At 50.0% G+C, this 27,948-nt stretch overlaps 2 protein-coding genes across 4 annotated transcripts in view; one reads left to right on the forward strand and one right to left on the reverse strand.

The window, feature by feature from the left end:
• POMT1 (protein O-mannosyltransferase 1) overlaps positions 1 to 25,209 on the forward strand; it is a 145,040-nt gene extending 119,831 nt beyond the window's left edge. The window contains exons 13-20 of one of the 3 annotated variants that reach the window (XM_069609292.1): positions 3,320 to 3,416; positions 9,533 to 9,625; positions 16,304 to 16,424; positions 16,824 to 16,921; positions 17,845 to 17,958; positions 22,814 to 22,940; positions 23,046 to 23,223; positions 23,802 to 25,209. In XM_069609292.1, the coding sequence (XP_069465393.1) occupies positions 3,320 to 3,416; positions 9,533 to 9,625; positions 16,304 to 16,424; positions 16,824 to 16,921; positions 17,845 to 17,958; positions 22,814 to 22,940; positions 23,046 to 23,223; positions 23,802 to 23,976 (1,003 nt within the window). In that variant the 3' untranslated portion in view covers positions 23,977 to 25,209. The remainder of the gene's footprint in view (positions 1 to 3,319; positions 3,417 to 9,532; positions 9,626 to 16,303; positions 16,425 to 16,823; positions 16,922 to 17,844; positions 17,959 to 22,813; positions 22,941 to 23,045; positions 23,224 to 23,801) is intronic. The other 2 variants (XR_011268474.1, XM_069609293.1) reach the window with 2 other exon arrangements.
• A 722-nt stretch (positions 25,210 to 25,931) lies between these two features.
• The window catches only part of UCK1 (uridine-cytidine kinase 1), a 79,345-nt gene continuing 77,328 nt past the window's right edge, over positions 25,932 to 27,948 (reverse strand). Inside the window, exon 7 of the mRNA XM_069609294.1 lies at positions 25,932 to 27,685. Coding sequence (XP_069465395.1) covers positions 27,492 to 27,685 — 194 coding nt within the window. The 3' untranslated portion in view covers positions 25,932 to 27,491. The remainder of the gene's footprint in view (positions 27,686 to 27,948) is intronic.

Consider the following 27,948-nt stretch of genomic DNA (forward strand, 5'->3'; position numbering starts at 1 on the left):
TGTTACTGTAAATTTTACTCCATCCATGCCCCAAGTGTGGGCGTGGCCCTTCCCCTAGTGGAAATGGTAAATGTTACTCCATCCATGCCCCAATGGTGTGCGTGGCCCTTCCCCTAGTGGAAATGGTAAATGTTACTCCATCCATGCCCCAATGGTGTGCGTGGCCCTTCCTCTCGTGGAAATGGTAAATGTTACTCCATCCATGCCCCGAGTGTGGGCATGGCCCTTCCCCTCGTGGGAATGGTAAATGTTACTCCATCCATGCCCAGAGTGTGGGCATGGCCCTGTTACTCCATCCACTTCCCCTAGTGGAAATGGTAAATGTTACTCCATCCATGCCCCGAGTGTGGGCATGGCCCTCCCCTAGTGGAAATGGTAAATGTTACTCCATCCATGCCCCGAGTGTGGGCATGGCCCTGTTACTCCATCCACTTCCCCTAGTGGAAATGGTAAATGTTACTCCATCCATGCCCAAAGTGTGGGCATGGCCCTCCCCTAGTGGAAATGGTAAATGTTACTGTAAATTTTACTCCATCCATGCCCCAAGTGTGGGCGTGGCCCTTCCCCTAGTGGAAATGGTAAATGTTACTCCATCCATGCCCCAATGGTGTGCGTGGCCCTTCCCCTCGTGGAAATGGTAAATGTTACTCCATCCATGCCCCGAGTGTGGGCATGGCCCTTCCCCTCGTGGGAATGGTAAATGTTACTCCATCCATGCCCAGAGTGTGGGCATGGCCCTGTTACTCCATCCACTTCCCCTAGTGGAAATGGTAAATGTTACTCCATCCATGCCCCGAGTGTGGGCATGGCCCTCCCCTAGTGGAAATGGAAAATGTTACTCCATCCATGCCCCGAGTGTGGGCATGGCCCTGTTACTCCATCCACTTCCCCTAGTGGAAATGGTAAATGTTACTCCATCCATGCCCCAAGTGTGGGCGTGGCCCTTCCCCTAGTGGAAATGGTAAATGTTACTCCATCCATGCCCCAAGGGTGTGCGTGGCCCTTCCCCTCGTGGAAATGGTAAATGTTACTCCATCCATGCCCCGAGTGTGGGCATGGCCCTTCCCCTCGTGGGAATGGTAAATGTTACTCCATCCATGCCCCGAGTGTGGGCATGGCCCTTCCCCTAATGGAAATGTTAAATGTTACTCCATCCATGCCCCGAGTGTGGGCATGGCCCTGTTACTCCATCCACTTCCCTTAGTGGAAATGGTAAATGTTACTCCATCCGTGCCCCGAGTGTGGGCATGGCCCTCCCCTAGTGGAAATGGTAAATGTTACTCCATCCATGCCCCGAGTGTGGGCATGGCCCTGTTACTCCATCCACTTCCCCTAGTGGAAATGGTAAATGTTACTCCATCCATGCCCAAAGTGTGGGCATGGCCCTCCCCTAGTGGAAATGGTAAATGTTACTGTAAATTTTACTCCATCCATGCCCAAAGTGTGGGCATGGCCCTCCCCTAGTGGAAATGGTAAATGTTACTGTAAATTTTACTCCATCCATGCCCCGAGTGTGGGCATGGCCCTTCCTCTAGTGGAAATGGTAAATGTTACTCCATCCATGCCCAGAGTGTGGGCATGGCCCTTCCTCTAGTTGAAATGGTAAATGTTACTCCATCCATGCCCACAGTGTGGGCATAGCCCTTCCCTTCGTGGAAATGGTAAATGTTACTCCATCCATGCCCAGAGTGTGGGCATGGCCCTTCCTCTAGTTGAAATGGTAAATGTTACTCCATCCATGCCCACAGTGTGGGCATAGCCCTTCCCTTCGTGGAAATGGTAAATGTTACTCCATCCATGCCCACAGTGTGGGCATGGCCCTTTCCCTAGTGGAAATGGTAAATGTTACTCCATCCATGCCCACAGTGTGGGCATGGCCCTTCCCCTAGTGGAAATGGTAAATGTTACTCCATCCATGCCCAGAGTGTGGGCATGGCCCTTCCCCTAGTGGAAATGGTAAATGTTACTGACCATTTTCCCGATTAATCTGCATCAACACGCATGCATGGGCCTGCTGCTGCGGTCTTGCGCAGCAGAGAATGTGAGACCCACTCATATGAGGGTGGTGCTGCACCTGCTGCTCGAGAGTGGTATTCAACCTGACGTGCTAGTCATGCAGGGGCCTTCAACCTGTGGCTCTCCAGATGTTTTGGACTACAATGTCCATCAGTGCTAGCCAGCCGAGTCAATGGTGAGTGATCATGAGAATTGCAGTTCACAATATCTGGAGAGCTGCAGGTTACATCCCCCTGTGCTAGTGCCATGACATCACACACATGATGATGACTTGGCTCACCTCAATCTGTTAGATGATTTCTGCAGCTGTGCTTTCAAAACAGGAACCGGCATGTTTTCAGACCAGACATTCCTGCTGCCGCTGCGGTTCTTGGGCAAAGCCAGCCTCCTGCCCTGGTAAAGCCGCAGGCTCATTTCTGCTGGCCTTGCAGGCACCACATGTGCATGGGTCAAGATGTAATGTAGTAGCATTGGTCTTTCGCCTTTAAGTCAAAGATCACTATAACAAGCCCTCGTGCCTTCAGAAACAAGATGTGAATTGTCAGTGCCCGAGACGCCATTTTGAGTGGAAATAAGTAATCTATACGCCAGGTCGAGAGAGCGGGGATCTATATTGTTTTCATTCGGAAGGTGTTGGCCCCGCAGCCAAGAGGCTAAAGCGAACCGGGGTGGGAAGAGTGTACCGGAGCAGCCTTTTGCCATTAGACCGGGAGCTGTTATCTTTGCACTCACTCCCACCCCGCCATGAGTCTGGCTTGGTAATGCGTCAAGGCCTGGCGTGTTATTTAAAGGGTATTGATGTAGGTTTTGAAATAGTTTTCCTTTAAAAGACGAATCTGTTTCTCAAAACAATGACTGTAACTTATGTGATGTTCCTGTTACAGCTAATTTGCATAATGCATGGTATTACAGTGCTGGCAGGTGCTCTCATGGCTAATGTATTTTTCTACGGGGTTACCTGCACAAGTTAAACTCATTCACTCTGCAGTGCAACAGCCAAACTGTTTTCTCTTAGTGCTTCAGCCAGAGTCCTCTCCCATTCTAAGAGGTTATCATTCCCTAATATCAGAGCGTTTGTTGCCTCTGGATGCAAGACCAGTGTTCGGTGCACTGGATATAAGAGCACTGTGTGATTCACTGACTATAGCGATGTGGTTCACCTTCTGTATAGATGTGTTGCTGGCACTGGCTATATGGTCATTGCTTTGTGTACTGGAGAGACCAGCATTGATTGATTGGTCGGTGTACTTGATCGTCGTTGCTGAACTGCCCAGTGATCATTATGCTTATGCTTTGCTTTTAGGCATGATGTTGCCGCCCCCCTGTCTATTTATACCCAGGAAGTGACGTGTTACATAGACTACAATGTCTCAATGCCGGCCCAGAACCTCTGGAGGGTGGTGAGTGCTCGAGATGTGCAGTAATTATATGCCATACTTACCTTAACGTGCATAGTGTTTGGTAAGAGGCTAAAGGTGCTTCATGGCCCTTCACTGTCCTCTTTGATACCTCATGTTATCCCAAGACAGATATTAACAAGGAGCAAAGTAAAGTTGCGGGCACACTCGCAAGCTTCCATTTGTACTGTGTGGGAAGTAGCATTACCTACAGTGGAGTGCACGTGCTTCCTTCATGGGGGAAACAAGGAGGGCATAAGTAGGTTCATCTTTTTCCTTGTGCGGCGCACATTGCAAACGGAACAAGCTTGTTAAGTCAGGCCTTGCCTGCATTGAGGACCGCTCAGGCAGGGGAAGACTTAATTACAATAAAAACTCATACGCTGGCCGGTGCAATGTAGACACATCTTAATTGCACACTAACTGGCGTTTCCCCTGTCCATGGCCCATTTCACAGCTGTTTGAAATCTGAGAATGCATCCACTGTTCACTTCGGTCTTGAGTACATGCAGCAGGATTTCTGCGGCGTGGGCTTTGTGGGTGCTTATGGCGGTGATAACGCTGGTGCACGGTAGCGGCGTGGTTGAACCATATGGATAAACATTGACAGTGGATTGCTTGAGCTTCGGGGGTCGCTGAAGCGACTTGTAGGCTTCTTCGCTTATAATGTTGACTGTCGCTCCCGTATCTGAGAAATTCTAGGGGAGTGTTATTGACTCGGAGCATGAGGACCTGACTGTGCTGTTTCACTGTGCTGTTGTGTTGGTCGTCACCTAACTATGGTGAATCGCTGCTGGAGGGTGAACGCATCTCTATGTAGCGGACGTATCTTTGGCGGCCCCCGTGTCTCGAACATTCGGATGGCCTGTGATCTTCACATGCATGTCTGTTATATCCGCGCTCGTCCCACCTGGGTCTTCTGTATTCAGTGTCTGGCCCGGCTTTGTGTGGAGAGTTTACTAGCGTTCTCCGTCACTCCCTGAGCGCTCTTCTGCTGGTTGAATGCAGGGGCGCATTTTGCAGCCAGCACGGAAGTGGTAGTCGCCCCCACAAGCTGCACATTTTTGGCCCAGTGCCAGGCATTCTGCTGTGAGGGTATTCATATCCGCACATGAAACATGTAGCGTCCAAGCGTTTTGGCGGAAAGTTCGGGGCAGTGTGTAGTTTGTTGACGGTGTCAATTTCGGCTGTCTTGGGCTGCATCGTCACTTTGCCCAGGTTGTCCAGCCGCGATTCTACTGCCGCCTCCATGCTTGCCAATGCTAGGATCTCCTCCAGTGACCGTTGCTTTGGCAGTAGTTTCTTCCGGAAAGTTTGGGAGTCGCATCTAACGATGACCTGGGATCTTGGAACATCCTCGTTGGAGCATTGATGAAACTCGCATTGTTTTAGCTTTATTCTTAATCTCATTAAATAGTTGTCCAGAGATTCTCCCTTGTCTTGGCGCGTTCTGTGAAAAGATGTGCCTCTCATTATCTACGTTGGTATGGGGCACAAACTATTCTAATAGTTTGGTGTCTAAGTCCTGGAATGAGTGTTTCAAGGTTGAGCAATTCCCCTGCAATGTCCTGGACTGCCAGTCCAACTACCATAGACAGGGTGTTCTTTAATCTCTCATCATCGTTGAGCCCTATGGCTCCTATGTAGAATTTGAAGTCTCTTAACCATATTGTCCATCGGTTCCATGTGTTAATATCCCCGCAAATATATCGCCAATCAAAAATATCGCCATATTTATGCTGCGATATTAAGACATGGAACCTGCGGGGGACACCCCTACAACTCCTGCATTATTTTTAAAGGAGCGGGGGATGTCCCCGGAAACCCCCGCTCCCAAACCCCCCAAAAATTATCCCCCCGCTCTCCAAAATATCGCTTATGGCCGTTCCAGACGACCATATATACAGTGATATTTTTGGTGAGGATAATATGTCCTGATACCTGTCCATCGTGGTCCCAGGTGGCTGGTGTCGCATAGATCAAACGTGTCTGGTAGGTGTAGCATCTGATTTTCCTCCCCCTGGGCGGGGGGGAGAGCGGGACTCGAGGCACCGCCTCCTGATGTGGAGGCAAAGTTGTCCCCTGACATGCTGCTGTTCTACTGTGGGGGTGCTGCACCCCTAGTTTATTTGTGGGGTGGGGCTTTTCTATTTTGTGCCCTCTTGGCCGCTTGTCGTCGCCCGCCTTGTTTGCCATCGCAGGGTTTCTGTGTGTGCACTCCGCACTGACCCTGGGGTGTGTTTTGCCAGGTTTTATTCTTTGAATGAGGGGGCTCGACCTCTGGCCAGTGCCCCTTTGTGTTTGCCCCTTACTTTATTGAACTTTTCTGGAGGGTGCAGGGTGTATGGCAGGCCCCTTGCAGGCTCTCATTGCGTGTTTCTGGGGTTCTACCGTGCCAGACGGCACCCTCCATGTTGTGCTGCCTCAGGCTTAACAGTGTCCCCTGCAGAACCACTGGGCCTGCGACGTGCAGCTCTTCTGGTGCCCTCACGAGCGCGTCGTTGATCTTGGCGTGAGTCCTATTGGGTCTCCTCATCGCCAGTGTTATGTCAGACCGTGCCCGCCTTGAGATCCGCTCAGGGAAGGGAAGGCTTAATTACAATAAAGATGCATATGCTGGCCGGTGCAATGTATAAAGATGCATACGCTGGCCGGTGCAATGTAGACCTATCTTTATTGCACACCAACGTATTCCCAACTGCTGTTTTCCCTGTTCCCCCTCCTAACCCAGCGTCACTTCCCTTCATCCTGGCCCAGATGTGGGCCTTCCCCTCACAACGATGAGGGAGGGCTGGGCACCCTTGTCACGATGTGACAAAGCTGTAGGCACTCTGCTGAATAGTCGTTGTTGGTCAGCACTGGATGGAAGCACTGGGCCCTCACATTCTCTTTGCAACTGCCCATCTTTCCAAGTGTCTCGGACTGTCCACAATTGCAAACCTCTCATAATGCCTTCCAGCATCAGATGCTTACACTGCCGGTCATTACACGTTTCTTATATTGCCCACTGTTGGAAACTCTACTACGAGTCTGCTCAAACTGTGACAATTGCAAAATTCTCACACACCCCGCCATCGTCGGCCTCTTACACTCCTCACAAGTAGAAGCTTTGCACACTGCCCATTTGTAGTAATTTTACATGCTGCGACCACAGTGCCAGCTTCTCAAATGTGTCCATTGGTGAAAGCTTCCGCCTCTGTGTCCAGTGTTGATCATCTATAGTTCAAGATCCATGCTCTGACCATCATAGGCCCCTTGGAATTGATTGCAGAGCGCCTCGCATTTTATTCTGCTCGCAGTGTGCAAGGTTTCCTGCACAGTGTAAGTCAGTCAGCAGAGTATAGTAACTAAGGCATTCTAAAGAGGGGAAGGGTTTTTATTTAAAAAAGCCCAGAGCATTTCCTTGCATAGAAAGGAAAACACTCTTCAGCAAGTTAGGCATTCTATGCTTGTTGTGTGGCACTCGTGGCAAACCAGAAGAAGGAGCCAGACTAGGACTTACCAGGTTCTAGGATATTTTATTTAAATCCTAGGAGAAAGGCCTATCTAACCGTATTGCTAGGGCGGTAATTCCCTTCCTAATAAACTAAACTAAGGGTGCTTGTCAAATGCCCAAAAGAAAATAGTCCTCTGTCCAATATCTACTAGCTATCTGGCCCTACCACTTGGAAAAATGTAACATAAAATAGACCAGAGCAGTAGCCTCTCCACCTGGGCTTTGTTCGGCCAAACCTCTTGGGATTCCTCCAAAAAAGGTTCTTCAAAATATTCAGAGTTTGTAGATTTTTCACAACACAGTTCTCCAGCATGACAAGTCTTAAGTCTTCACACACACACACACGCCCAACACTTTCTGTTCTTAAAAGGAAGAAAGTGTGGTTTCACAACTTTTGATCTTGTCTTGGATAGTGTTCTTGGGTTGGGTTTAAACACTGGAGCCCCCCAGCTTCTCGCTGTCCCCACTCTTGATGATGATGATTATTTGTCTAGGGCTCCCCATAGCCCTTCTGTCCTCTGATATCGTTAACACCACAGAGTTTCTCTTGTGCGTTGTCCCGTATCCAATGTTCTGGTTTTTCTGGCACCTCTAACCCCTTTGGCTACCCCGGCCTCATATAATAATATTGCTTGGTTGTCTAGTGGTTCCCAAAGCCCTCTGGTGTTCTGATGTGCTTACTTCAGCTGGGTTTCTATGGGGTGTATGCCTGTATTCAGTGTTTGGGTTTATCTGGTTCCTGTAACCCTTTTGCCTTCCACAGACTCTTATATTAACATCACTTGTTTTTCTAGTCTCCCTGAGCCCTCTGGCCCTCCGATATGCTTAATTCAGCAGAGTTTCAATTGGGTGCCTGTCTGTGTCCAGCGTTCAGGTTTCTTCGGCTCCTGTAACCCTTTTGGCTTCCCCGGCCTTGTATAACAATGTCACTTGGTTTTCTAGAGCCCCCGGAGCCCTCTGGCCCTCTGATATGCTTAATTCAGCAGGGCCTTGGTTATGTGTCTGCCTGCTTTCCTTTCTCTGCCCGGCTCGGCAGCTTCAGACTTCTCATGTGGAGGCCAGTAATCTCTCAGCTGCGGTCTGGTCTCGGTTAACGGGTTCCAGGCCCACCAAGGCTTCTGTGTAGTCATGCCACCAGAGGAGCCGTTCCTTCTATCGCCCCCGACTTGTTCTCTGCTTCGGCGTCTCCTTTGTGACCAGCTCGTTCTCCACGCTACTGCTGGCTCTGTGGTCTAGCGTGGCTCCACCCCTCCAGGACGTCGTCCCATCAGAGGCTCGCCTCTGCATAGGATTATTTCTCCTCCATTCAAGGTTCCTCGTCTTTTTATGTTGGTTGCCACAAACGAAAGGGTTGTGCCGTTCCTATTTGACTGAGTTTAGGGAGCATCCAGCATTACTTGAAGCCAAAGAGATTAAAATAAAGTCCCTATTAGTTAAATCCAAAACAGAAGTGCCAAATCAGTCTTTTCAATTCCCATATATGCAGTCAATAGGCCTCATTACGAGGTTGGCAGTAAGGTTTCTGCTGACCACGAAACACTGTTTCCGGTGCCACCGGGACATTACAAGTCCCGGCTGCGCGGGAAGTCATTCATCGGATTTGTTAAGTCCCCATTCCCTTGGAGTCAGTCCGATAGGACTCCAAGGGAATGAGGACTCGGAAGCACTGGGGAAAGCTTACCGGCTCCTTATGTCTGCTTGATAGGGAGTTCCTCGTATAGGAGTCCTTGTCCCCTAGAGCAAATCCCCCCACCCCCCAGTGAGGTCCCACATTACCAGGCCCCTAGGGAGGGTCTTGCTTAGCGGGTTTATCTCCCTAGCCTGAAAGGGTGGTGGCTGATTTCTGGGGAGAAGGACGAATAGTCCAGATTCATGACACACTGCATGCAAAAGTGCATACAAGTTTGCGATATCAGGCCTCGAGCTCAATGCAAGAGGCCTGTGCTCCTGAAGGCAGCTGCTTAAATACTGACCTGCCCTGTGCTGAAACAGGCTAATTAGCACCTAGAGCAGCACACCTGAAGGTAATTGGCCTCCTCCCTCTCTGGTCCTGGGAAAGTGAAAGCTGCACTGATCTGGAAGGCTTCGGGGAGTTGCAGTTCTAAGACGGCTGCATAGGAATAGCCAGGGAATGGGAACTGATACAAGGTGCATTATGGGACATGTATTTTGTGAAATTAAATAAGAAAGTTCCAAAGTCTTGCAAACGGAAAGTAAAGACAAAAATATGAATAGGTATTGTCAAGGGAGTATTATGGGGATGAATAAGTCCCAAATGGTCCACGATGGGTGCACCAGTGGCACAGTCGTGACTAAATGTTGACAGGGATCGCTCCATGAAAAACAAGTCATTGTAAGTAATGGGTCATTATTTTAACTTCTTTTCCCATGGGTGTAAAGGTGGCAGGAGTTACCCACTTACTAACGTTAAGATGTGAGAATGTATACAGTGAGTGCTTAGAAGCCCGCTCCCCTCCGCCCCCCACCCGTGGAGAATTAATTTTAAGCTGGTCTAGCATTAATTTTATTTAAATCCAAAGGATTTGCTAACCATATGTAGCTGTACTTCAACAAAAGTGAAAAACGATTGTTAATATTAACTCGTCTTTGACCCCATTTTCAGGACATAGTGAACCGGGAATCCGACACAGATGTTTGGAAGACGATCCTGTCCGAAGTGAAACTGGTGCATGTGAACACGTCTGCGGTCCTGAAGGTGAGAAATACGGGCGCATGGTTAGGAAAGCCATCATTGGAACTTATTGACCCCACATTTGGAGAGTACTTCTCAGTTTCAGCCCTCTTTATCATATTATTTGATGCACCATAGCCTGGGTGGAGAGCCCTGCTTCGCCTAAATACATAGGGTGGCCAGATTTCCAAACAAAAAACAGACCAGCAACATAAAGCAAATGTGACAGTGACTGCAAGGGCCAGTAGTGGGAGAAGGGCCAGTAGTGGGAGAAGGGCCAGTAGTGGGAGAAGGGCCAGTAGTGGGAGAAGGGCCAGTAGTGGGAGAAGGGCCAGTAGTGGGAGAAGGGCCAGTAGTGGGAGAAGGGCCAGTAGTGGGAGATTTCTGATGTTCCCCTGGATGTAAACGGTGCCCCTTGGGCTGTGACTGAAAAGCGCCAAGGCGCTCCTGCCCAGATTGCTATTCCAGACCTGGCTATGAAGCAGCCCTGTCGCACAATCTGTGAATGCATGAGGCTGCGAACTGACAGGTTGGTAGTGGTTCGTACCCACCCAGAGATGGCAGGTCTGGGCAAATGTAATCATTGCTCAGCAATTTTAAGTGAACCGTTCTGTTGAATTGCACTTAAGATCCGAGTCTAAATTAATTTACTCACTGCAGCTGGGATTCTGCAAGGTCATGTGACCCTTCCCCCCCAAAACCACAATGCGTTTTATTTCAATCAAAATTACTCTCTGGACGAGGGCCACATTCCAGGACAATACAGGCAGAATGGTCATGTCTGGTCACCCTATAAAATAGGAACATCATATTAAACCAAATATTAACAGTAGGGTGAATAAAGTGGAGTACTCCTGCCAAGCAGCCTCAGCCTGGCACTGTGGCATTTACTGATTGGATTAGAAAGGACCTCACAGATGACCTCATCAAGAAGCATCAGAGTCATTTATTGCATTGATGTTTGGCTTCTAAATATTGGGACAGAGCAAATCCCAAACAAAATATCCCTGATTAGTACCTGGCGAGGGGGGAGTGGCGGGGGTGATGGCCACACAGTAAAGCCCCTCCTTCTGAGCCTCCTCGGAGCGGGAGGCCGCCATCTTCCCTTGCTAGGAATAGGCTAAGTGCACTCCCCTGCGTCCCCTTCCCCCATCCCCCTTTTCCACATGCCCAATCCCTGCCTCACTTACCTGGCGCTGCCTTGTCCCTCGCCGTATGGGAACAGTAGTGTTCCCAGCACGTCCCAGTAGCGGCAGTGGCCAGCATGTAGGGAGCGGGGACTGCATGTAGTTCCCTTCTGCCCAATCCTTGGCTGCCACCTTGACTTGTAGTTTTATTGAAGTTGAGAAACGGAAAACATGCTGTTTCTTAACTTGAGATATAAACACTATTAGTACCCCGGTACAACGTGCAAGGGTACTAATAGCAATATAACCGCAGCAGGGGGGCATTACCAGTCAGGTAATGCCCTGGGGCTAACATTAAACCCCTCGCTTCACTCGGGCTTCTAACTTATGCCACTGGGCATTCTGACCTGTAATGCCCCCGCCCCCGCCCCCTGCTCTGGTTATATTGCTTTATTATTACACTGCCTAGAAGCATGAGAAACACACCATGAAGCGATATACAAGCACGTTATTTGATTCTCATTCTAGAATATCCTAGTCCCGCTGCTCCCATTAAAGGAAAGTTACTCTTGCGTACTTGTGAACAAGTGTACACTATAAGTAACTGGACATGCAAGGGAGGAAAGAGGTTGGAAGGTGCATTTGCAACCTTTGCAATGATATCATGCATTTCTTTGTCGTCCATTCAGTATTTACAACTCTAAAGGGTGCATTTACAGCCATTGGAACAAAATCTCATTTTACCTGGTCATGTGTGGGTAGCTGAGCCAGTGGTGCTCTACCTGGCCATGTGTGGGTAGCTGAGCCAGTGGTGTTTTACCTGGCCATGTGTGGGTAGCTGAGCCAATGGTGTTTTACCTGGCCATGTGTGGGTAGCTGAGCCAGTGGTGTTTTACCTGGCCATGTGTGGGTAGCTGAGCCAGTGGTGTTTTACCTGGCCATGTGTGGGTAGCTAAGCCAGTGGTGTTTCACCAGGCCGTGTGTGGGTAGCTGAGCCAGTGGTGTTTTACCTGGCCATGTGTGGGTAGCTGAGCCAGTGGTGTTTCACCAGGCCGTGTGTGGGTAGCTGAGCCAGTGGTGTTTTACCTGGCCATGTGTGGGTAGCTGAGCCAGTGGTGTTTTACCTGGCCATGTGTGGGTAGCTAAGCCAGTGGTGTTTCACCAGGCCGTGTGTGGGTAGCTGAGCCTGTGGTGTTTTACCTGGCCATGTGTGGGTAGCTGAGCCAGTGGTGTTTTACCTGGCCATGTGTGGGTAGCTGAGCCAGTGGTGTTTTACCTGCCCATGTGTGGGTAGCTGAGCCAGTGGTGCTCTACCTGGCCATGTGTGGATAGCTGAGCCAGTGGTGTTTTACCTGGCCATGTGTGGGTAGCTGAGCCAGTGGTGTTTTACCTGGCCATGTGTGGGTAGCTGAGCCAGTGGTGTTTTACCTGCCCATGTGTGGGTAGCTGAGCCAGTAGTGTTTTACCTGGCCATGTGTGGGTAGCTGAGCCAGTGGTGTTTTACCTGCCCATGTGTGGGTAGCTGAGCCAGTGGTGTTTTACCTGGCCATGTGTGGGTAGCTGAGCCAGTGGTGTTTTACCTGCCCATGTGTGGGTAGCTGAGCCAGTGGTGCTCTACCTGGCCATGTGTGGATAGCGGAGCCAGTGGTGTTTTACCTGGCCATGTGTGGGTAGCTGAGCCAGTGGTGTTTTACCAGGTCATGTGTGGGTAGCTGAGCCAATGGTGTTTTACCTGGCCGTGTGTGGGTAGCAGAGCCAGTGGCGTTTTACCTGGCCGTGTGTGGGTAGCTGAGCCAGTGGTGTTTCACTAGGCCGTGTGTGGGTAGCTGAGCCAGTGGTGTTTTACCAGATCATGTGTGGGTGGCTAAGCCAGTGGTGTTTTACCTGGTCATGTGTGGGTAGCTGAGCCAATGGTGTTTTACCTGGCCATGTGTGGGTAGCTGAGCCAATGGTGTTTTACCTGCCCATGTGTGGGTAGCTGAGCCAGTGGTGTTTTACCTGGCCATGTGTGGGTAGCTGAGCCAGTGGTGTTTTACCTGATCCTGTGTGGGTGGCTGAGCCAGTGGTGTTTTACCTGGCCGTGTGTGGGTAGCTGAGCCAGTGGTGTTTCACCAGGCCGTGTGTGGGTAGCTGAGCCAGTGGTGTTTACCTGGCCGTGTGTGGGTAGCTGAGCCAGTAGGTTTTTACCTGCCTGTGTGGGGGTAGCTGAGCCAGTGGTGTTTTACCAGGTCATGTGTGGGTAGCTGAACCAGTGGTGTTTTACCTGGCTGTGTGTGGGTAGCTGAGCCAGTGGTGTTTTACCTGCCAGTGTGTGGGTAGCTGAGCCAGTGGTGTTTACCTGGCCGTTTGTAGGTAGCTCAGCCGGTGGTGTTTTACCAGGCCATGTGTGGGTAGCTCAGCTAGTGGTGCTTTACCTGATCCTGTGTGGGTGGCTGAGCCAGTGGTGTTTTACCTGGTCATGTGTGGGTAGCTGAGCCAGTGGTGTTTTACCTGGCCATGTGTGGGTAGCTGAGCCAGTGGTGTTTTACCAGGTCATGTGTGGGTAGCTGAGCCAATGGTGTTTTACCTGGCCGTGTGTGGGTAGCTGAGCCAGTGGCATTTTACCAGGTCATGTGTGGGTAGCTGAGCCAATGGTGTTTTACCTGGCCATGTGTGGGTAGCTGAGCCAGTGGCGTTTTACCTGGCCATGTGTGGGTAGCTGAGCCAGTGGTGTTTTACCTGGCCATGTGTGGGTAGCTAAGCCAGTGGTGTTTCACCAGGCCGTGTGTGGGTAGCTGAGCCAGTGGTGTTTTACCTGGCCATGTGTGGGTAGCTGAGCCAGTGGTGTTTTACCTGGCCATGTGTGGGTAGCTAAGCCAGTGGTGTTTCACCAGGCCGTGTGTGGGTAGCTGAGCCAGTGGTGTTTTACCTGGCCATGTGTGGGTAGCTGAGCCAATGGTGTTTCACCTGGCCATGTGTGGGTAGCTGAGCCAGTGGTGTTTTACCTGCCCATGTGTGGGTAGCTGAGCCAGTGGTGTTTTACCTGCCCATGCGTGGGTAGCTGAGCCAGTGGTGTTTTACCTGCCCATGTGTGGGTAGCTGAGCCAGTGGTGCTCTACCTGGCCATGTGTGGATAGCTGAGCCAGTGGTGTTTTACCTGGCCATGTGTGGGTAGCTGAGCCAGTGGTGTTTTACCTGGCCATGTGTGGGTAGCTGAGCCAGTGGTGTTTTACCAGGTCATGTGTGGGTAGCTGAGCCAGTGGTGTTTTACCTGGCCGTGTGTGGGTAGCTGAGCCAATGGTGTTTTACCTGGCCGTGTGTGGGTAGCTGAGCCAGTGGCGTTTTACCTGGCCGTGTGTGGGTAGCTGAGCCAGTGGCGTTTTACCTGGCCGTGTGTGGGTAGCTGAGCCAGTGGTGTTTCACTAGGCCGTGTGTGGGTAGCTGAGCCAGTGGTGTTTTACCAGATCATGTGTGGGTGGCTAAGCCAGTGGTGTTTTACCTGGTAATGTGTGGGTAGCTGAGCCAATGGTGTTTTACCTGGCCATGTGTGGGTAGCTGAGCCAATGGTGTTTTACCTGGCCATGTGTGGGTAGCTGAGCCAGTGGTGTTTTACCTGGCCATGTGTGGGTAGCTGAGCCAGTGGTGTTTTACCTGATCCTGTGTGGGTGGCTGAGCCAATGGTGTTTTACCTGGCCATGTGTGGGTAGCTGAGCCAATGGTGTTTTACCTGGCCATGTGTGGGTGGCTAAGCCAGTGGTGTTTTACCTGGTAATGTGTGGGTAGCTGAGCCAATGGTGTTTTACCTGGCCATGTGTGGGTAGCTGAGCCAATGGTGTTTTACCTGGCCATGTGTGGGTAGCTGAGCCAGTGGTGTTTTACCTGGCCATGTGTGGGTAGCTGAGCCAGTGGTGTTTTACCTGATCCTGTGTGGGTGGCTGAGCCAGTGGTGTTTTACCTGGCCGTGTGTGGGTAGCTGAGCCAGTGGTGTTTCACTAGGCCGTGTGTGGGTAGCTGAGCCAGTGGCGTTTCACCAGGCCGTGTGTGGGTAGCTGAGCCAGTGGCGTTTACCTGGCCGTGTGTGGGTAGCTGAGCCAGTAGGTTTTTACCTGCCTGTGTGTGGGTAGCTGAGCCAGTGGTGTTTTACCAGGTCATGTGTCGGTAGCTGAACCAGTGGTGTTTTACCTGGCTGTGTGTGGGTAGCTGAGCCAGTGGTGTTTACCTGGCCGTTTGTAGGTAGCTCAGCCGGTGGTGTTTTACCAGGCCATGTGTGGGTAGCTCAGCTAGTGGTGCTTTACCTGATCCTGTGTGGGTGGCTGAGTCAGTGGTGTTTTACCAGGCCATGTGTGAGTAGCTGAGCCAGTGGTTTTACCTGGTCATGTGTGGGTAGCTGAGCCAGTGGTGTTTTACCAGGTCATGTGTGGGTAGCTGAGCCAGTGGTGCTTTACCTGGCCATGTGTGGGTAGCTGAGCCAGTGGTGTTTTACCTGGCCATGTGTGGGTAGCTGAGCCAGTGGTGTTTTACCTGGCCATGTGTGAGTAGCTGAGCCAGTGGTGTTTTACCAGGTCATGTGTGGGTAGCTGAGCCAGTGGTGTTTTACCTGGCCATGTGTGAGTAGCTGAGCCAGTGGTGTTTTACCAGGTCATGTGTGGGTAGCTGAGCCAGTGGTGTTTTACCAGGCCATGTGTGGGTAGCTCAGCTAGTGGTGCTTTACCTGATCCTGTGTGGGTGGCTGAACCAGTGGTGTTTTACCTGGCCATGTGTGAGTAGCTGAGCCAGCTGTAGTTTGTATTGTTTGTATTGTGGTTCTTAAAGTTCTGATTTGTCCATTACAAATACAGGACATTTCACACAATACAAAGAAAAGACAGGACTGGCTGAGATACTGATGCATGACATGGGTCACTTGATGGGATTTCTGAGTAGAAGGAGGTATTTACAAGTCTAATAATGATTGCTCACAGACCGTGATCAGCTAAGAATCGGCACAGTTCATTGCGATGCTATCCACTAGGCTTCCATTGCAGTCTGATAAGACCACTTTAAAGGAGACTTTGCTGAAAATGGCAGACACCCCTTTAAATACCATGTTCAACAGTCGGTGACACACAGACATTGTAGGGTGACTACGCAGGCTCGCGTAGCTATGCAGCTTCACCAGAGATTATGGTATGGTGTCAAAGCACATATGGCCATGGTTTGGGATATTCCGACCCCGAGGCATTGGATGCTCATGATGGTCGCGTAGCAAGACCTCCAGATCATGGTGTTTTCCTACGTTTGCCCTGTTTTGTGGTTCTGACCCAATCCCACCTCATTCAGGTTGACAAGATGGCCCCATGTGACCTGAACATCACGTTGCAGTCATCGGCTCGTCTTTTAGACATCATTGTTATGCAGGACCCTCAATCAAATTGGTTTAACTGAAGCTACCCCCCCAACTACAAATCCAAAAACCACTGATCTGTTCAATGAAAGCCAAGGATTGGAACCATGTCACCCCGGTAACGTGGACCCAACTGGTTACCCTTACCTGATTCTTCCCATAGGTCTGTTATATCTGAGACGTTTTAACTGCTTGTTCTCCCTACTATTGCAGCTCAGCGGCTCTGCCTTACCCGACTGGGGGTATCGTCAGCTGGAGGTGGTTGGTGACAAGATGGCCAAGGGATACCATCAGAGCATGGTCTGGAACGTGGAGGAACACCGCTACGGGAGGAGTAAAGTCTTTCTGCGCTTATTCTGAGTCCTCCTCTGGCCTAAAGAACCAGCATCCCCGCTCCCTTTCTGTCCGATTGGTTATGCAAGCTGTTACCACAGTCTGGGTTTCTGCAACATTGTGAGGACTGTGCAAAATGTGCTCTAGGCCGTGAGATCACGCAGGCCCTGGGTTGAGCTTTGGGCTACTGTATTGTTGAGGGGATTGCAAGGCAGCGTCTGTCAGAGGTTCCTGTTGCAGTGGCAGCAAGGTAGCGGGCCAATCCTATTTAAAACCCAATAAGCAAAGGGGGGATCTTTTTCTGCAGGCATGAACTGTGAAATTGGGTGTCTGTTTTGAATGCCTCGCCACAATTTGACTTGTCTCAAAAATGTTGAATTTCCGCCCTCCCTCCCCCCAGGCCAGGAGCAGGCAGAGCGGGAGGTGGAGCTGCAGTCCCCCACTCACATGGACCTAAGCAGGAACCTCAGCTTCACAGCCAAGTTCATGGAACTGCAGGTAAGGGATGCAGAGGGGTTCAGACTCCACCAGAGCCTCGCCCCTTCATGGCAGCTTCATGCACAAGGATGCTGCGGGCTGTGGTAACAGTTACATTACATAGCCAAGTACTGTTGATGTTTTATTTCCAGTTGCTGCACTTAGCCGCCCCTGGAGGGAGTTTGGGTCACTGCTGTTGATATGGCACCAGAATTAAAAAATGTGTTTTTGGATATCGAGCAGCAAGGCAAATCTCCCTGGTTCTGCTCTGCACCCATTAGTTGAGCGGTTTCAGGGCACGCAAAGTGCCTGTTTGCAGAGCTGGAGTTGCAGAATTTCCGTGGGAAGCTTGCCCTAGTCCTTTTTTGGTGTTTAACCCCATACCTCACTCCTGTAAAGAAGGATCGTGGTAATGGTGCGACCAGAATGCTTCAGCGTTAATTTTAATGGTGGATGTCATGTGATATATGCTTGTAGGTGCCCCTGAATGAACCAAGGGCTTTTTCTTGCAGTGTTTTATTGCCATTTTAAAACTTCCAGTTGCACTTTTTCTGAGCGGTAGCTAAGTGCAGTCTGTAACATGCTAAACCCTTGTTCCATGAAGGAATAGTTGGAATTTGTTTTGGTTATTCTTTCCTTTTTTTCTGGCATACCAAGATGTCAGTCTTTTTTAGTTTCGTTACTGGGGCCGAGGAGTTGGAGGAGGTTAAGGATGTATTGGAGTCCTTCCTTGGTGGGTGCCAGCATGAGCAGGCATTTTATTTCAGAGCCATTCAATTCAGTGTTAGACCTGGGATTCCTCTAATAATGTGGAGCGCTCATTAATCTGGAGGTTGAAGAGGGTTAAGGTTACGCCTGTATCCCCACTGAGTGTAGGATTGTCCTGTGTGAGTGGCGAAACAGGAGGGTTCCCTCTATTTACCAGATCTTCGACTCTCCTCCAGTGGAAGATGCTGACCCTGAAGACTGAATACACCGAGCACAAGTACAGCTCCTCTCCCTTGGACTGGATCACCATGGATACGAGCATCGCCTACTGGCTACACCCGAAGACCTCAGTGAGTACAGAAGTCATTTCCTTGATGTTCCATCTCATCTTTCTGAGCTAGTGGTGCCCTTGAAAGATACTGTAATGTAAATGCCATCTTTTCAATGTAATGCATGTAAGCATCCAAGTGAAAGTCAGATACACACAGCCTCATTACGAGTTCGGCGGTGTGGCGAAAAACAGTGCTAATGCAGTGCTAACAGTTACCACTGCATTACCACCACATCACCACACCGCTGAACTGCTGGTTTGGCGGTATGGCAGAGGAATGCTGGATGTAATTCCTCCACCTTGCTGACCAAAAACAGCCAAATCGGCAGTATTACTGCCAACGTCCCCATGGAGTTCTATGGAGTCCAATTAATGGGGACTAACACCACCTGTAATCTGGTGCTAACTCCACCGGACCAAGTGGTGGTAATGGCAATACCGTTTGCTATCTTGGAAGATTTACTGCTGAGATGCCACCAAACTCGTAATGAGGCTCATAATGTTAAAGCTGTTCTAGTGTTCTGCGATTGAGCCCAAGGGTACTGTTGTGTAAACTCGAGAATGCAGTAATCAAGAACTATTACTCGGGTATCATTCTCCTCATGCTGATTGGGAATTCTCTTATCTAGAGTTCTGCTTTCCCCCCTTCCCAACTGGTTGGAAATGTCTGCATCTGAAAGCAGGCTTGGAAAAGCATTCTTAAAGATGCTGTAAAATTAAAAGGGTAGGGGTACACAGACAGCCCTCCTATCTCTGCATGCTGTACACAAGCCTTGTATATGTGCATCACCAAACGCCTGTTTTGTCTGCCACTTCGTAGCCCAGAATCGCCTGGCTTGGTGCCACACGTCATTTCATTTTTTTCAGTGTAATTTGTGATGCTCAACAGTGCCATATGCACATTTAGGGCCTTCATTCAAAGTAATTTTTGATTGGCTGAAAACATTGGCCCCCTTGTTTCCATGCCACATTCCTTCTACGTTTCCTGTATCGGTTTTGGCAATGCATTCTCTGTGGCTGGCCGGTACTATGCCCGTCTCAGAAGCTTATCTGGTGAATTCTTGCCCGTTACCCCCTAGAATTGCGCTAGGATCACGGAGGACGCGACTTCAGCTGATGTCTAGGATCTTGGCATTTAACTGTAGAGTTTTAGGAAAGTCTTTTGGAGTTGAGGATCTGTCACCACAAGGGATTTGCCTTTATCCATATCCTGGGCTGAAGAGCTGAACGGTTGACGGTAGGACAAATAACTTCCACCAAAGCCTTTGGAGGAAGCTTGGGCTTTACCCCCAGAAGTCCGAAAGGATGGCCATCGCTGCTGAAGTGTGCACAAGGCACAAGCCGTCTCAGTGTCCGCTTTGATGGCCTGAAGAGACTCGTCCACGGTTTTGCCAAACAAATTATACCCATCGAAGGGCATGTCCAATACCTTCGACTGCACATCCTGGCGAAGGTTAGTGGCCCTTAACCAACCTCGCTGACGAAGGCACATGCCATTGCCCATTTGGCAGAACCCCGTGTTGGCAATGTCGGTGGCCACTGTGATGGCATGGTCCGATGCCACCTCGCCCTCCTGCGGGATCTCCAACACTTCCGCTCTCTTGTCATCAGGCAAGAAGTCCAGGAGGGGAGTGATTTTAAACCAGAGCCCCCTGTTGTAGCGTGCCACAATGGCAAGGGCGTTGGGCATCTTTATGGTCGTCGCCGCCGATGTGATGACTTGTCCCATGGTGTCCAACTTCTTCCCCTGGCTGTCCGTGGGGGAGGAGGTCCTTGACGCGGAAGAACCAGAAGATTTCTTAGTCGCGGCTGCCGAGACTACCGAATCCGGGGAAGGCTGGGACCTCAAACACTTGGGTGCAGAGTACTTCTTTTTGTACCGGTCCCTCTTTGCCAGGGCCGAGGACGGGTTCTTCATGAGGGACAGTACCTCGTCCCAAATGTCGTCCAACAGCGGGATCGACAGCACGGTCTTCCTCTTCGCCTCCTGGTGTTGGTACAGGAAACCCTCTTTCTTCTTTTCCTCGGGGGTCAGTTGAAACAGGTCCAAGGCCCTAGAGATCAAGGCATGGAGCAACCCTATCTTGCCGGGTGGTGAGGCTCTGGGCGGCAGAGACGGGCAGTCTCCTAAACCGCTGCCGTCGTCATCCAGGTCCGTATCCTCCCTTGATGGAGGGGAGGGGGGCGAAGGGTGACAAGCCAGTGGAGGGTGAACTCTCCTCTTCTTGGCAGGGGGCGTGCCTGATGGCGCTGGTGCCGCTGCATCTTTCGGTGCCGCTGGATCTTCCGTCGGCGGAAGGGGCACCTCGTCCAAATCTCCGAGCACAAGGTGTGAAGGGCCTGGAGAATGTCCACCGAAATGTTCACTGTGGGTTGAGGTGGTTGCTGAGGTGGCGGAAGTGGGAGCGACGGAGGCAGCAGTGTAGGGTTCTCCAAATCCTCCACGCCCTGCTCCTCCTCGTCGGTCTAATTGCCACTCTCGACGTCTCCCTCGTCGGGGTCCTTCCCGTAGGACTTGGCCTTGACGAACTTCTTTTCAGAAATGGTCTGGAGAGTAGAAAGCTCAGAGGAGATGTCTGTGCCCTGCAGGACTACCGTGCTCCCCCACTTTCTCTGCGACCAGGGGAGATGGTTTCGCGTAGATGATGGGCATCGCCTTCTCCGGTGTCTTCTCTATGGGCTGAAAAGACGATTCCCTCCTGGCAAGCAGGGAAACACTCGCCTTGGGGGCTGCACCCTGTAAACCTGCGTCCATGGCCTTTGCTAGGAACAGAGGGAAAGTAAAGGGGAAGTCCTGCACTTATATCCCTGATCCTTCAGGTGTAGTGTACTTATATGCAAGGTTGGATCAGTAGAATGGGATGACACTCTTTTAATACATAATTCAAATTTTATTCAATAAATTCATCACACGAAAAAATCATCTAAATACCATAAAAATTGATAAAAAGCACAATTTCATACCAACAATTATAGACACATACAAAACTCATTCAGCCATTCACACAATAGGAAACCCAAGGTGTTTCATGCATCAATAAGTATTGGAAATATAGTATTTCCCTTCATTTAATACATTAAACAATGACCCAGTCCCTAATATTAGGTGTCATGGTATATCCGATGCCGAATTAAGGTCAGATATCTTTCACAGAAAAGCGTCAACACGTGTTTCGGTCGGAGACCTTCTTCAGGACGTAGGGCAAAGAAAACTTCGCCCTGTTCTTAACAAGTATGGGCCCATAACCAATCTAAAAACAATAATAAAAACAAAATGTCATCCCTATTTCTTCAAAAAAGTGGCTGATAATGTCACACTGTGTACCAAATCTCTTAACACACCAGTCCCTACTCACCCCCAGGTTCCAAGTGGAGGGTAGGTGAACGGGATAATGGACATTAATCCTCCACTGGAAACAGTGTAAGTACTGTGCCTGTAGAACCAACATAAACACACGTTTGTGTCCATGCCAATATTTGTATCACTGCAATTAATACCGTGAAATTTAAAAACAATAAAAAACACTTGCAGGCACACGTGGTGCAGCTCAAGAATCCTCACTGAGATATCGTGACCAATGGTCACTCACAGACCAGCGTAGAACTTGCTGGCTCAATCGCTAGGAACACCACCACTCCTTCAATGCAAGCCTTCGCCGGGTGAATCTGGCCCTGCACGACCTTGGTTGAACTTGAGGCCTTCACCTTGGGGGAGGGTCAGCGCCCCGCTCCCTCTTGGCCTTCTCTGACTGGCCTGTCCGGGTCGTCTCCAGAAGCTTACCCGGGTGATCTGACTTCCTCTTCTTCGGCGAACCTGAGCGTTGGTTCGTGGTTGAAGGTGCTGGAGACATTGAGCTCGCCCTGGCTGCTGGGGAGCCCATCGCAATGGCGCTACCGGTGCCCATGGAATCGCGTTGCTTAGCCTTATGTTGGGCCCCCGTCACTGGAGCGCCCTCAAAGGTTTTAGAAGACCGCGCAGTTTTCTTCTTGTGCCTGTGGGAGGCATGCTGTTCGGACTCACCTGTAGCAGGGGCCTTGGCCTGGAGACACTCTGTGAAATGCATGTGCCGATCCTTAACAGTGCTGGAGACCATCTCCTTGCAAAATGCACAGTCTTCCGAATGCAGGCAATAGCGGCACAGGGAATGCCCATCTTCCAAGTAGATGTTCCGTAGGCCACATCCTGGGCAAACCCTGAACAGAGGTGTCGAGTCTTCCTTCTCGTCTCTCATGTCCACGCGGAGTAGGCCTCGAAGAATCTTCTGGAATCTTAACTTGATGAAATTCAGCCCTTGAGGGGTGCTGGAAAATCTGAAAACGGGTCCCTGTTAATCGGATGATGGGTCGATGGAGCTTGAGGCTCGATTGACCAAAAAATAGTAAAACTCTGGAAAAAAGCATAAAACGCAGTAAAAAGCCAGAGAGCTAATCATGAGGACTCCCATTCAAACATGCAGTAAAAATCTGAAGATGGCTGCCAGAAGAGGGGCTTAGGTAGAGGGCAATCATTGGCTGGGGGTAGTATGACCCAAAGAGAAGTGATTGGTTGTTAGGAGAAAGACAGTTCAGGAGTGAAACTGAAACAGATTTTTTCTTTATCAAGGATTCCCAGCCTGACGACGGGGAATATTCATCAGCATGTGAATCCATGCCAGACCCATGCTTTAGAACAACAGTTACAAGTAAAAGTAACTTGTTCCTTCAGCACTCCCTGGTACTCCCTGTCAGTATTGCATGCAGCCTCTGTCGCTGCAACTTGCAGTAATCCTTGCTGCTTGCAGCCATCAGTGCCACCTGCAGCTGTTTGCCAACAGATAGGAAGGAGCCAGAATGGTCCAGCCGTAGTGACATTACTTTTTGCATCACTTCCCCAGGCCCAGATCCAGCTGCTGGGTAATGCAGTCACCTGTTACTCGGCCAACGCTGGGACCCTGCTGTATGTGCTGCTGTTCCTCTGCTACCTCCTGAGACGGCAGAGGAAGATCCGGGACATCTCTGAAGGTAGCAGCCTGCTCATAGGCACATGAAGACCTCTGGGGTATGCCCCGCTCTGTCTCTGTCATACACATTCTGCTGCCCTGATGATGTGTTTTTGTGTTCTTTCAGATTCCTGGCAGGCATGGAGGGGAGCTGGTGCCTTCCTCCTGGGGGGCTGGGCAGTGAACTATCTACCTTTCTTCTTGATGGAGAAGACCCTGTTCCTGTATCACTACCTCCCTGCATACACCTTCCAGGTCATGCTGCTGCCTATCGTGCTCCAGCACACGTATGATCACCTGTTGAGGTATGCAGTGCCAGTCTGAGGCAGTCCTGCAGCAGTGCAGCTTGTGGATCAGGGTTCAGGTGCATGGACAGAGCCGTGGGGGGCAGGGGTGAGGGGGTTCGATATTGGCAAGCATGATGGTACTGTAGATCAAGATGGTGGTGCCTTGTCAGTCCTGTGTGTGCCAGAGCAAGATGCCTCTTATATTTAGGACGCATGATGCGTGGGTGTCCTAGTACTGAAATCGTGACAGCATAATGGAGGTAGATTGAGAGAGGAGTATGTGTGTATCTCTGTATTGGCGATAACACAAGCTCCCAGTCAGGCTTCAGATCGATTGATTCTTTGTGTCCATGTAGTGCAGTAGCAGTAGGCGCTGCAGGTCAGGTCAGGAGTCAGTTGAATTAACAGAGCTGTGCCCCAGTAATGGAACCACGGGGGGTTATGTAAATCGGCGCACAGAGATTTTGGCAAACTTGTGTGTTGAATTACATTTGCCAATTATCAGCACTGTTTGTGTGTGTATATACTAAGGAAAGAAACTGTTAGGGTCTTGAAATGCCATTTTTCTCATGTGCTGTCATTTTTGTCTCCCGTAGGACCCCAACCTTAAAAGCTGTGTTCAGCGCCATGGTGGCTGCGTGGTTTTCCTCTGTGTACATGGTATACCGGGCATACAGTCCCCTGACGTATGGCCAGCCGGCCCTTCCCGCCTCAGAGCTGGGGGCTCTACGATGGAGGGACAGCTGGGACATCCTCATCAGGAAGCATTAGCCAAGCCTCCTCCTTCAGGGAAGGGTACACTTCCCCTCCGCGTTCAGATGCCTGAGGAGCGTTGTCCGATAGGTGGATCCTCTCGAACACAGATGCGTACCCCGCTGCCATCATGTAGGGTTTCCAACTGATCCAGAAGCACCCACATGGATATCTAGAGCAGAGGAACATGCCAAGAAGCGGCCTGCATTGTGTGTGTTACTGCTCATGGTGGGCCTCCAGCAAGTTAGGTAGGTATTCAGTAACACTAGAATAGTGCTGTCTCTGAGAAAGGACTGGTAACCATAGAGAGGCCCACAGAACATTATCATACCCGAGGGTCCAGTAGCAGAATAGGTATTCAACAGCACTAGAATAGTGCTGGCTGTCCTAGTGACGGCCTCTGAGGCGGGACAGACCAGCGTGGAGAAGCCGGCTGACAGAATATTCATTGTACCCAAAGGGTTTTGAGCACGATAGATATTTAATAACATTAGACTAGTGCCGGTCTGGGGGCTTCTTCTGAGGAAAGACTGACGAGACAAAAGAACATTACGAAAATGATGGCCCGCTTAGAAAATAGGTGTTGGATCACACTGGAATAATGCTGATTTTGTGCCATCTGACAAGCAAGGAGCAACAACCGTAGAGAAGTAAGCCAAGAGAGCTGTGTTATTATGGGAACACAAGCCATACAAGACATGTGACTATCTATGCAGAGCTCACTGTGCCCATCCCTGCTGGAATTCAGGGTTTTGGAGTCCTTTTTTAGAGGATGCCCTCAGAATGTTGAGCATGCTGCGGTCCGGTATAGCAGGCCAATGTATACCACCTGCACCGGAGACCTCTCAGTATGCCAGAGTAATCCCGGTTCTCCAACATGGAAAGGTTGCTCCAAGCCGGACCAGATGGATCTTTTGGATGGTTGGAGCAGAACGTTTGACGTTCTTTGGACGAGCCTCTTCAGCACTGCACTATCGTTGACTGGATAGAAAGAAAAAAGCGGCGAACCCTGCTACATCACTCCTTTAGCCGCCTTCTGGCAGACCATGCTCTACAGGTGGCTTACAGGATACCAACAACGAGACGATCCCGTACTGCCATTTCCATCAGTTTGCGCACAGCTTGTTCGATGCTGATAGAATCCACGAAGACTCTAACGCCTAACTTAGTTTTGTAAATTTATTGTAGATCTATTTTGTGAAATCAGTATTTTTAATAGGTTTTCTAAAATACATTTCTTGGTTGAAATAACATGTTGCACTGTGATTTTTTTTCTAATTAATCAGGGTGTTTTAGGGGAGGGAATACGTCCAGTGCAGAGGCCCCAGGTCTCATGCTAAACAGTCTCATGGGTAAAATGGTGCAGCCCAGCTAGAGGACACGGAAACATCTACAAAGAAGTGATGAGCAGGAGCTATCTGGAATCTGCCAGTAAGCCGTGCTACCCAAGGGGACAGTGAGCTTGTACACTGCGTGCCCGCATCAGTTGCAAGCTAGAACCGTTCCGCCATTATTTGACCAATTATGCTTTGTATGTCTTCTAGCTATGTCCTAATGTTGCTTAGTATGCATGCCGATCTCACACACACAGTTAATGGCATACCTGTATGGCAACAGTTGCCATGGGAGTCAAAAGTAGTTGCTGGTGTCAAGCTAACTAGACAGACCAATTGCAAACATAACATAATTATTGCAGACCGACTGTATTTTAAGGTTGCCTCAGGGCATGTGCTCAGCTCCAGAAAACATACAGAGCATATGGATTCTGTATTATGAGGCCCCATCTCTGGACCAGAAGCTGCAGTACCTTGCATATGAGCTCTGCAAACATTCACAAAATGACAATGAGCTCCAATATCAATGTTATACACTTTGTGTTCCTGGAATTTCCAGATAAACGGAAAGAGCAGTGGGTTAAACGGAAAGAGCAGTGGGTTGGTTCCTACGTTGCAACACAGACCACCCCGTATGGCAAGAGTGCATATATTTCTTTATTTTGTATCACATAAACAAACTGGGTACAGGGACCCTTCCTTCATTCAGAGCACTGTGCACAAAACCAGAGATCATGACAAGACAGACATAGCAGCATTAATGTCATGGGTGTAAGAAGTGTGTGCAAACATGGGTGGAAGACTGCAGCAGCTGGAGTAGAGGGGGGCATGCAGGTAGGTGCGTAAGAGGACACAAACGGGCAAATGCCATACTGAAGATGTCAGGAGCCTTCTTGTGGCATGGCCCTTAGATGGAGAATACGCAGCCAGTTAATGGTTGCTGTGAAGCGGTGCTGCCCATTCAGTCGGCAAATGGTTGACTGCTTCGGACACTACAATCAATGTCACATTATAACTTTACTTCATTTAGCTTTTCCCCTTACAAAAATAGAGATTGAACCGACTTGTTCCCACGTGTCAGGTTTTGTGCTTCTCTTCACCTTAAACAGCATACAAGAACGAAGCCATAGCAGGAGACTAAACTTAGTCCCCCTTAAACTCAGACAACATGTAGACTGTACATCATCAGCCGGTGGACATCCATATGCACGTCCACTTCGGCCGTAGTCCAATTCAGTTCATTCACATTCATTATGTCGTCACTTCCACACCGACCCATATAGATACTCTCATCTTCCTGCTTCTCCATCTTTTTTGGTCTCAATTTCTTTTAAAAAAAAATGTTTTTACAAGGGAGGCTTGGAACCCTGGACCCCAAAGTAGCCCCTGCCAGAGACATTCCTGGCCACTAAAGGGGGGTGGAGGGGCTCCTGCACCTCTCTCCCCAAAGAAAACGTGATTAAAAGTGCTTTAAAGGCATGATGTTACAGGACTATATTGGTATTAGGGTTACATAGCCAGTCCTCCACTGAGCATTCCAGGAAGTTACAGGGCTATTTCTGGGACAACGGTTTCATAGCCAGCCCTTCAATGAGGATTCCATGCAGTTGCAGGGCTATACCAGGGTTGGGGCTTCATAGCCAGTCCTCCACTGAGCGTTTCAGGAAGTTACAGGGCTATTTCCGGGACCACGGTTTCATAGCCAGCCCTTCAATGAGGATTCTATGCAGTTGCAGGGCTATAACAGGATTGGGGCTTCATAGCCAGTCCTCCAATGAGCATTCCAGGAAGTTACAGGGCTATTTCCGAGACCACGGTTTCATAGCCAGCCCTTCAATGAGGATTCCATGAAGGTGCAGGGCTATACCAAGATTGGGGCTTCATAGCCAGTCCTCCACTGAGCATCCATGAAGTTGTGCAATCAGATGTTGGAAGTTCGGATTTGGGAAAAGAGTGCTTTCAGGGAGCAACAAAAAGTAAATCATCTTTACTAATGTAAAGCAAGCCTGTCCAGTTCAGCCAAGGAAAGAGCATTGCTGACGCTCTGTACCAGCCACAAGCTTGCTGTGGCGGTCTTTTCTAGAGCAACCAGGGTGGGCGGGTGTTCTATCATAGGGCAGGCACAAGAATCCAGATAAGGGTGTATACATCGGCACAGGTTCAGCTCCAGGTCTCGTCCTGTGATGCCTCAGACACCCCTTAGTGTGGGCGGCTGCTGGACTCCATGAGGGCTCGCTTTCCTGGTGCCAGAACAGTGCTAGAGCCAGCGTCTCCTTTCTCGGGAAGAGTGCGCTTGGGGGTCCGGCCGTGTCCATTTGCTGCACTTCGCTGCCACCTGCCGAGGTCGCCGCTCAGGATGTCCTGGATATGCTGTACAATGAGGTTGATGGCAACTGTGAAAGAAATGGGTAGAGCTTTAATTCGGAAGACACACAAGTACAACCAGGCACCTATGAGCAAGAGACACCCACTGAGTTACACCTATTAAATGATCCCAGGGCAGAGGGTGATGGGCGAGAGGGGCACACATGAACAAGAGAGACCCACTGAATGCTGGTAAACAGAACATCCACCAATTAAAGTGAGATGTCAGGGGAGAGGATGGTGGGCAAGGCAGTACCCCTGGGGTGTGACCAATTGATTATGAAGGCTTTAT

This window comes from Ambystoma mexicanum, chromosome 8 (genome assembly GCF_040938575.1).
Source record: "Ambystoma mexicanum isolate Mex_15411 chromosome 8, UKY_AmexF1_1, whole genome shotgun sequence".
NCBI classification, from domain to species: domain Eukaryota; kingdom Metazoa; phylum Chordata; class Amphibia; order Caudata; family Ambystomatidae; genus Ambystoma; species Ambystoma mexicanum.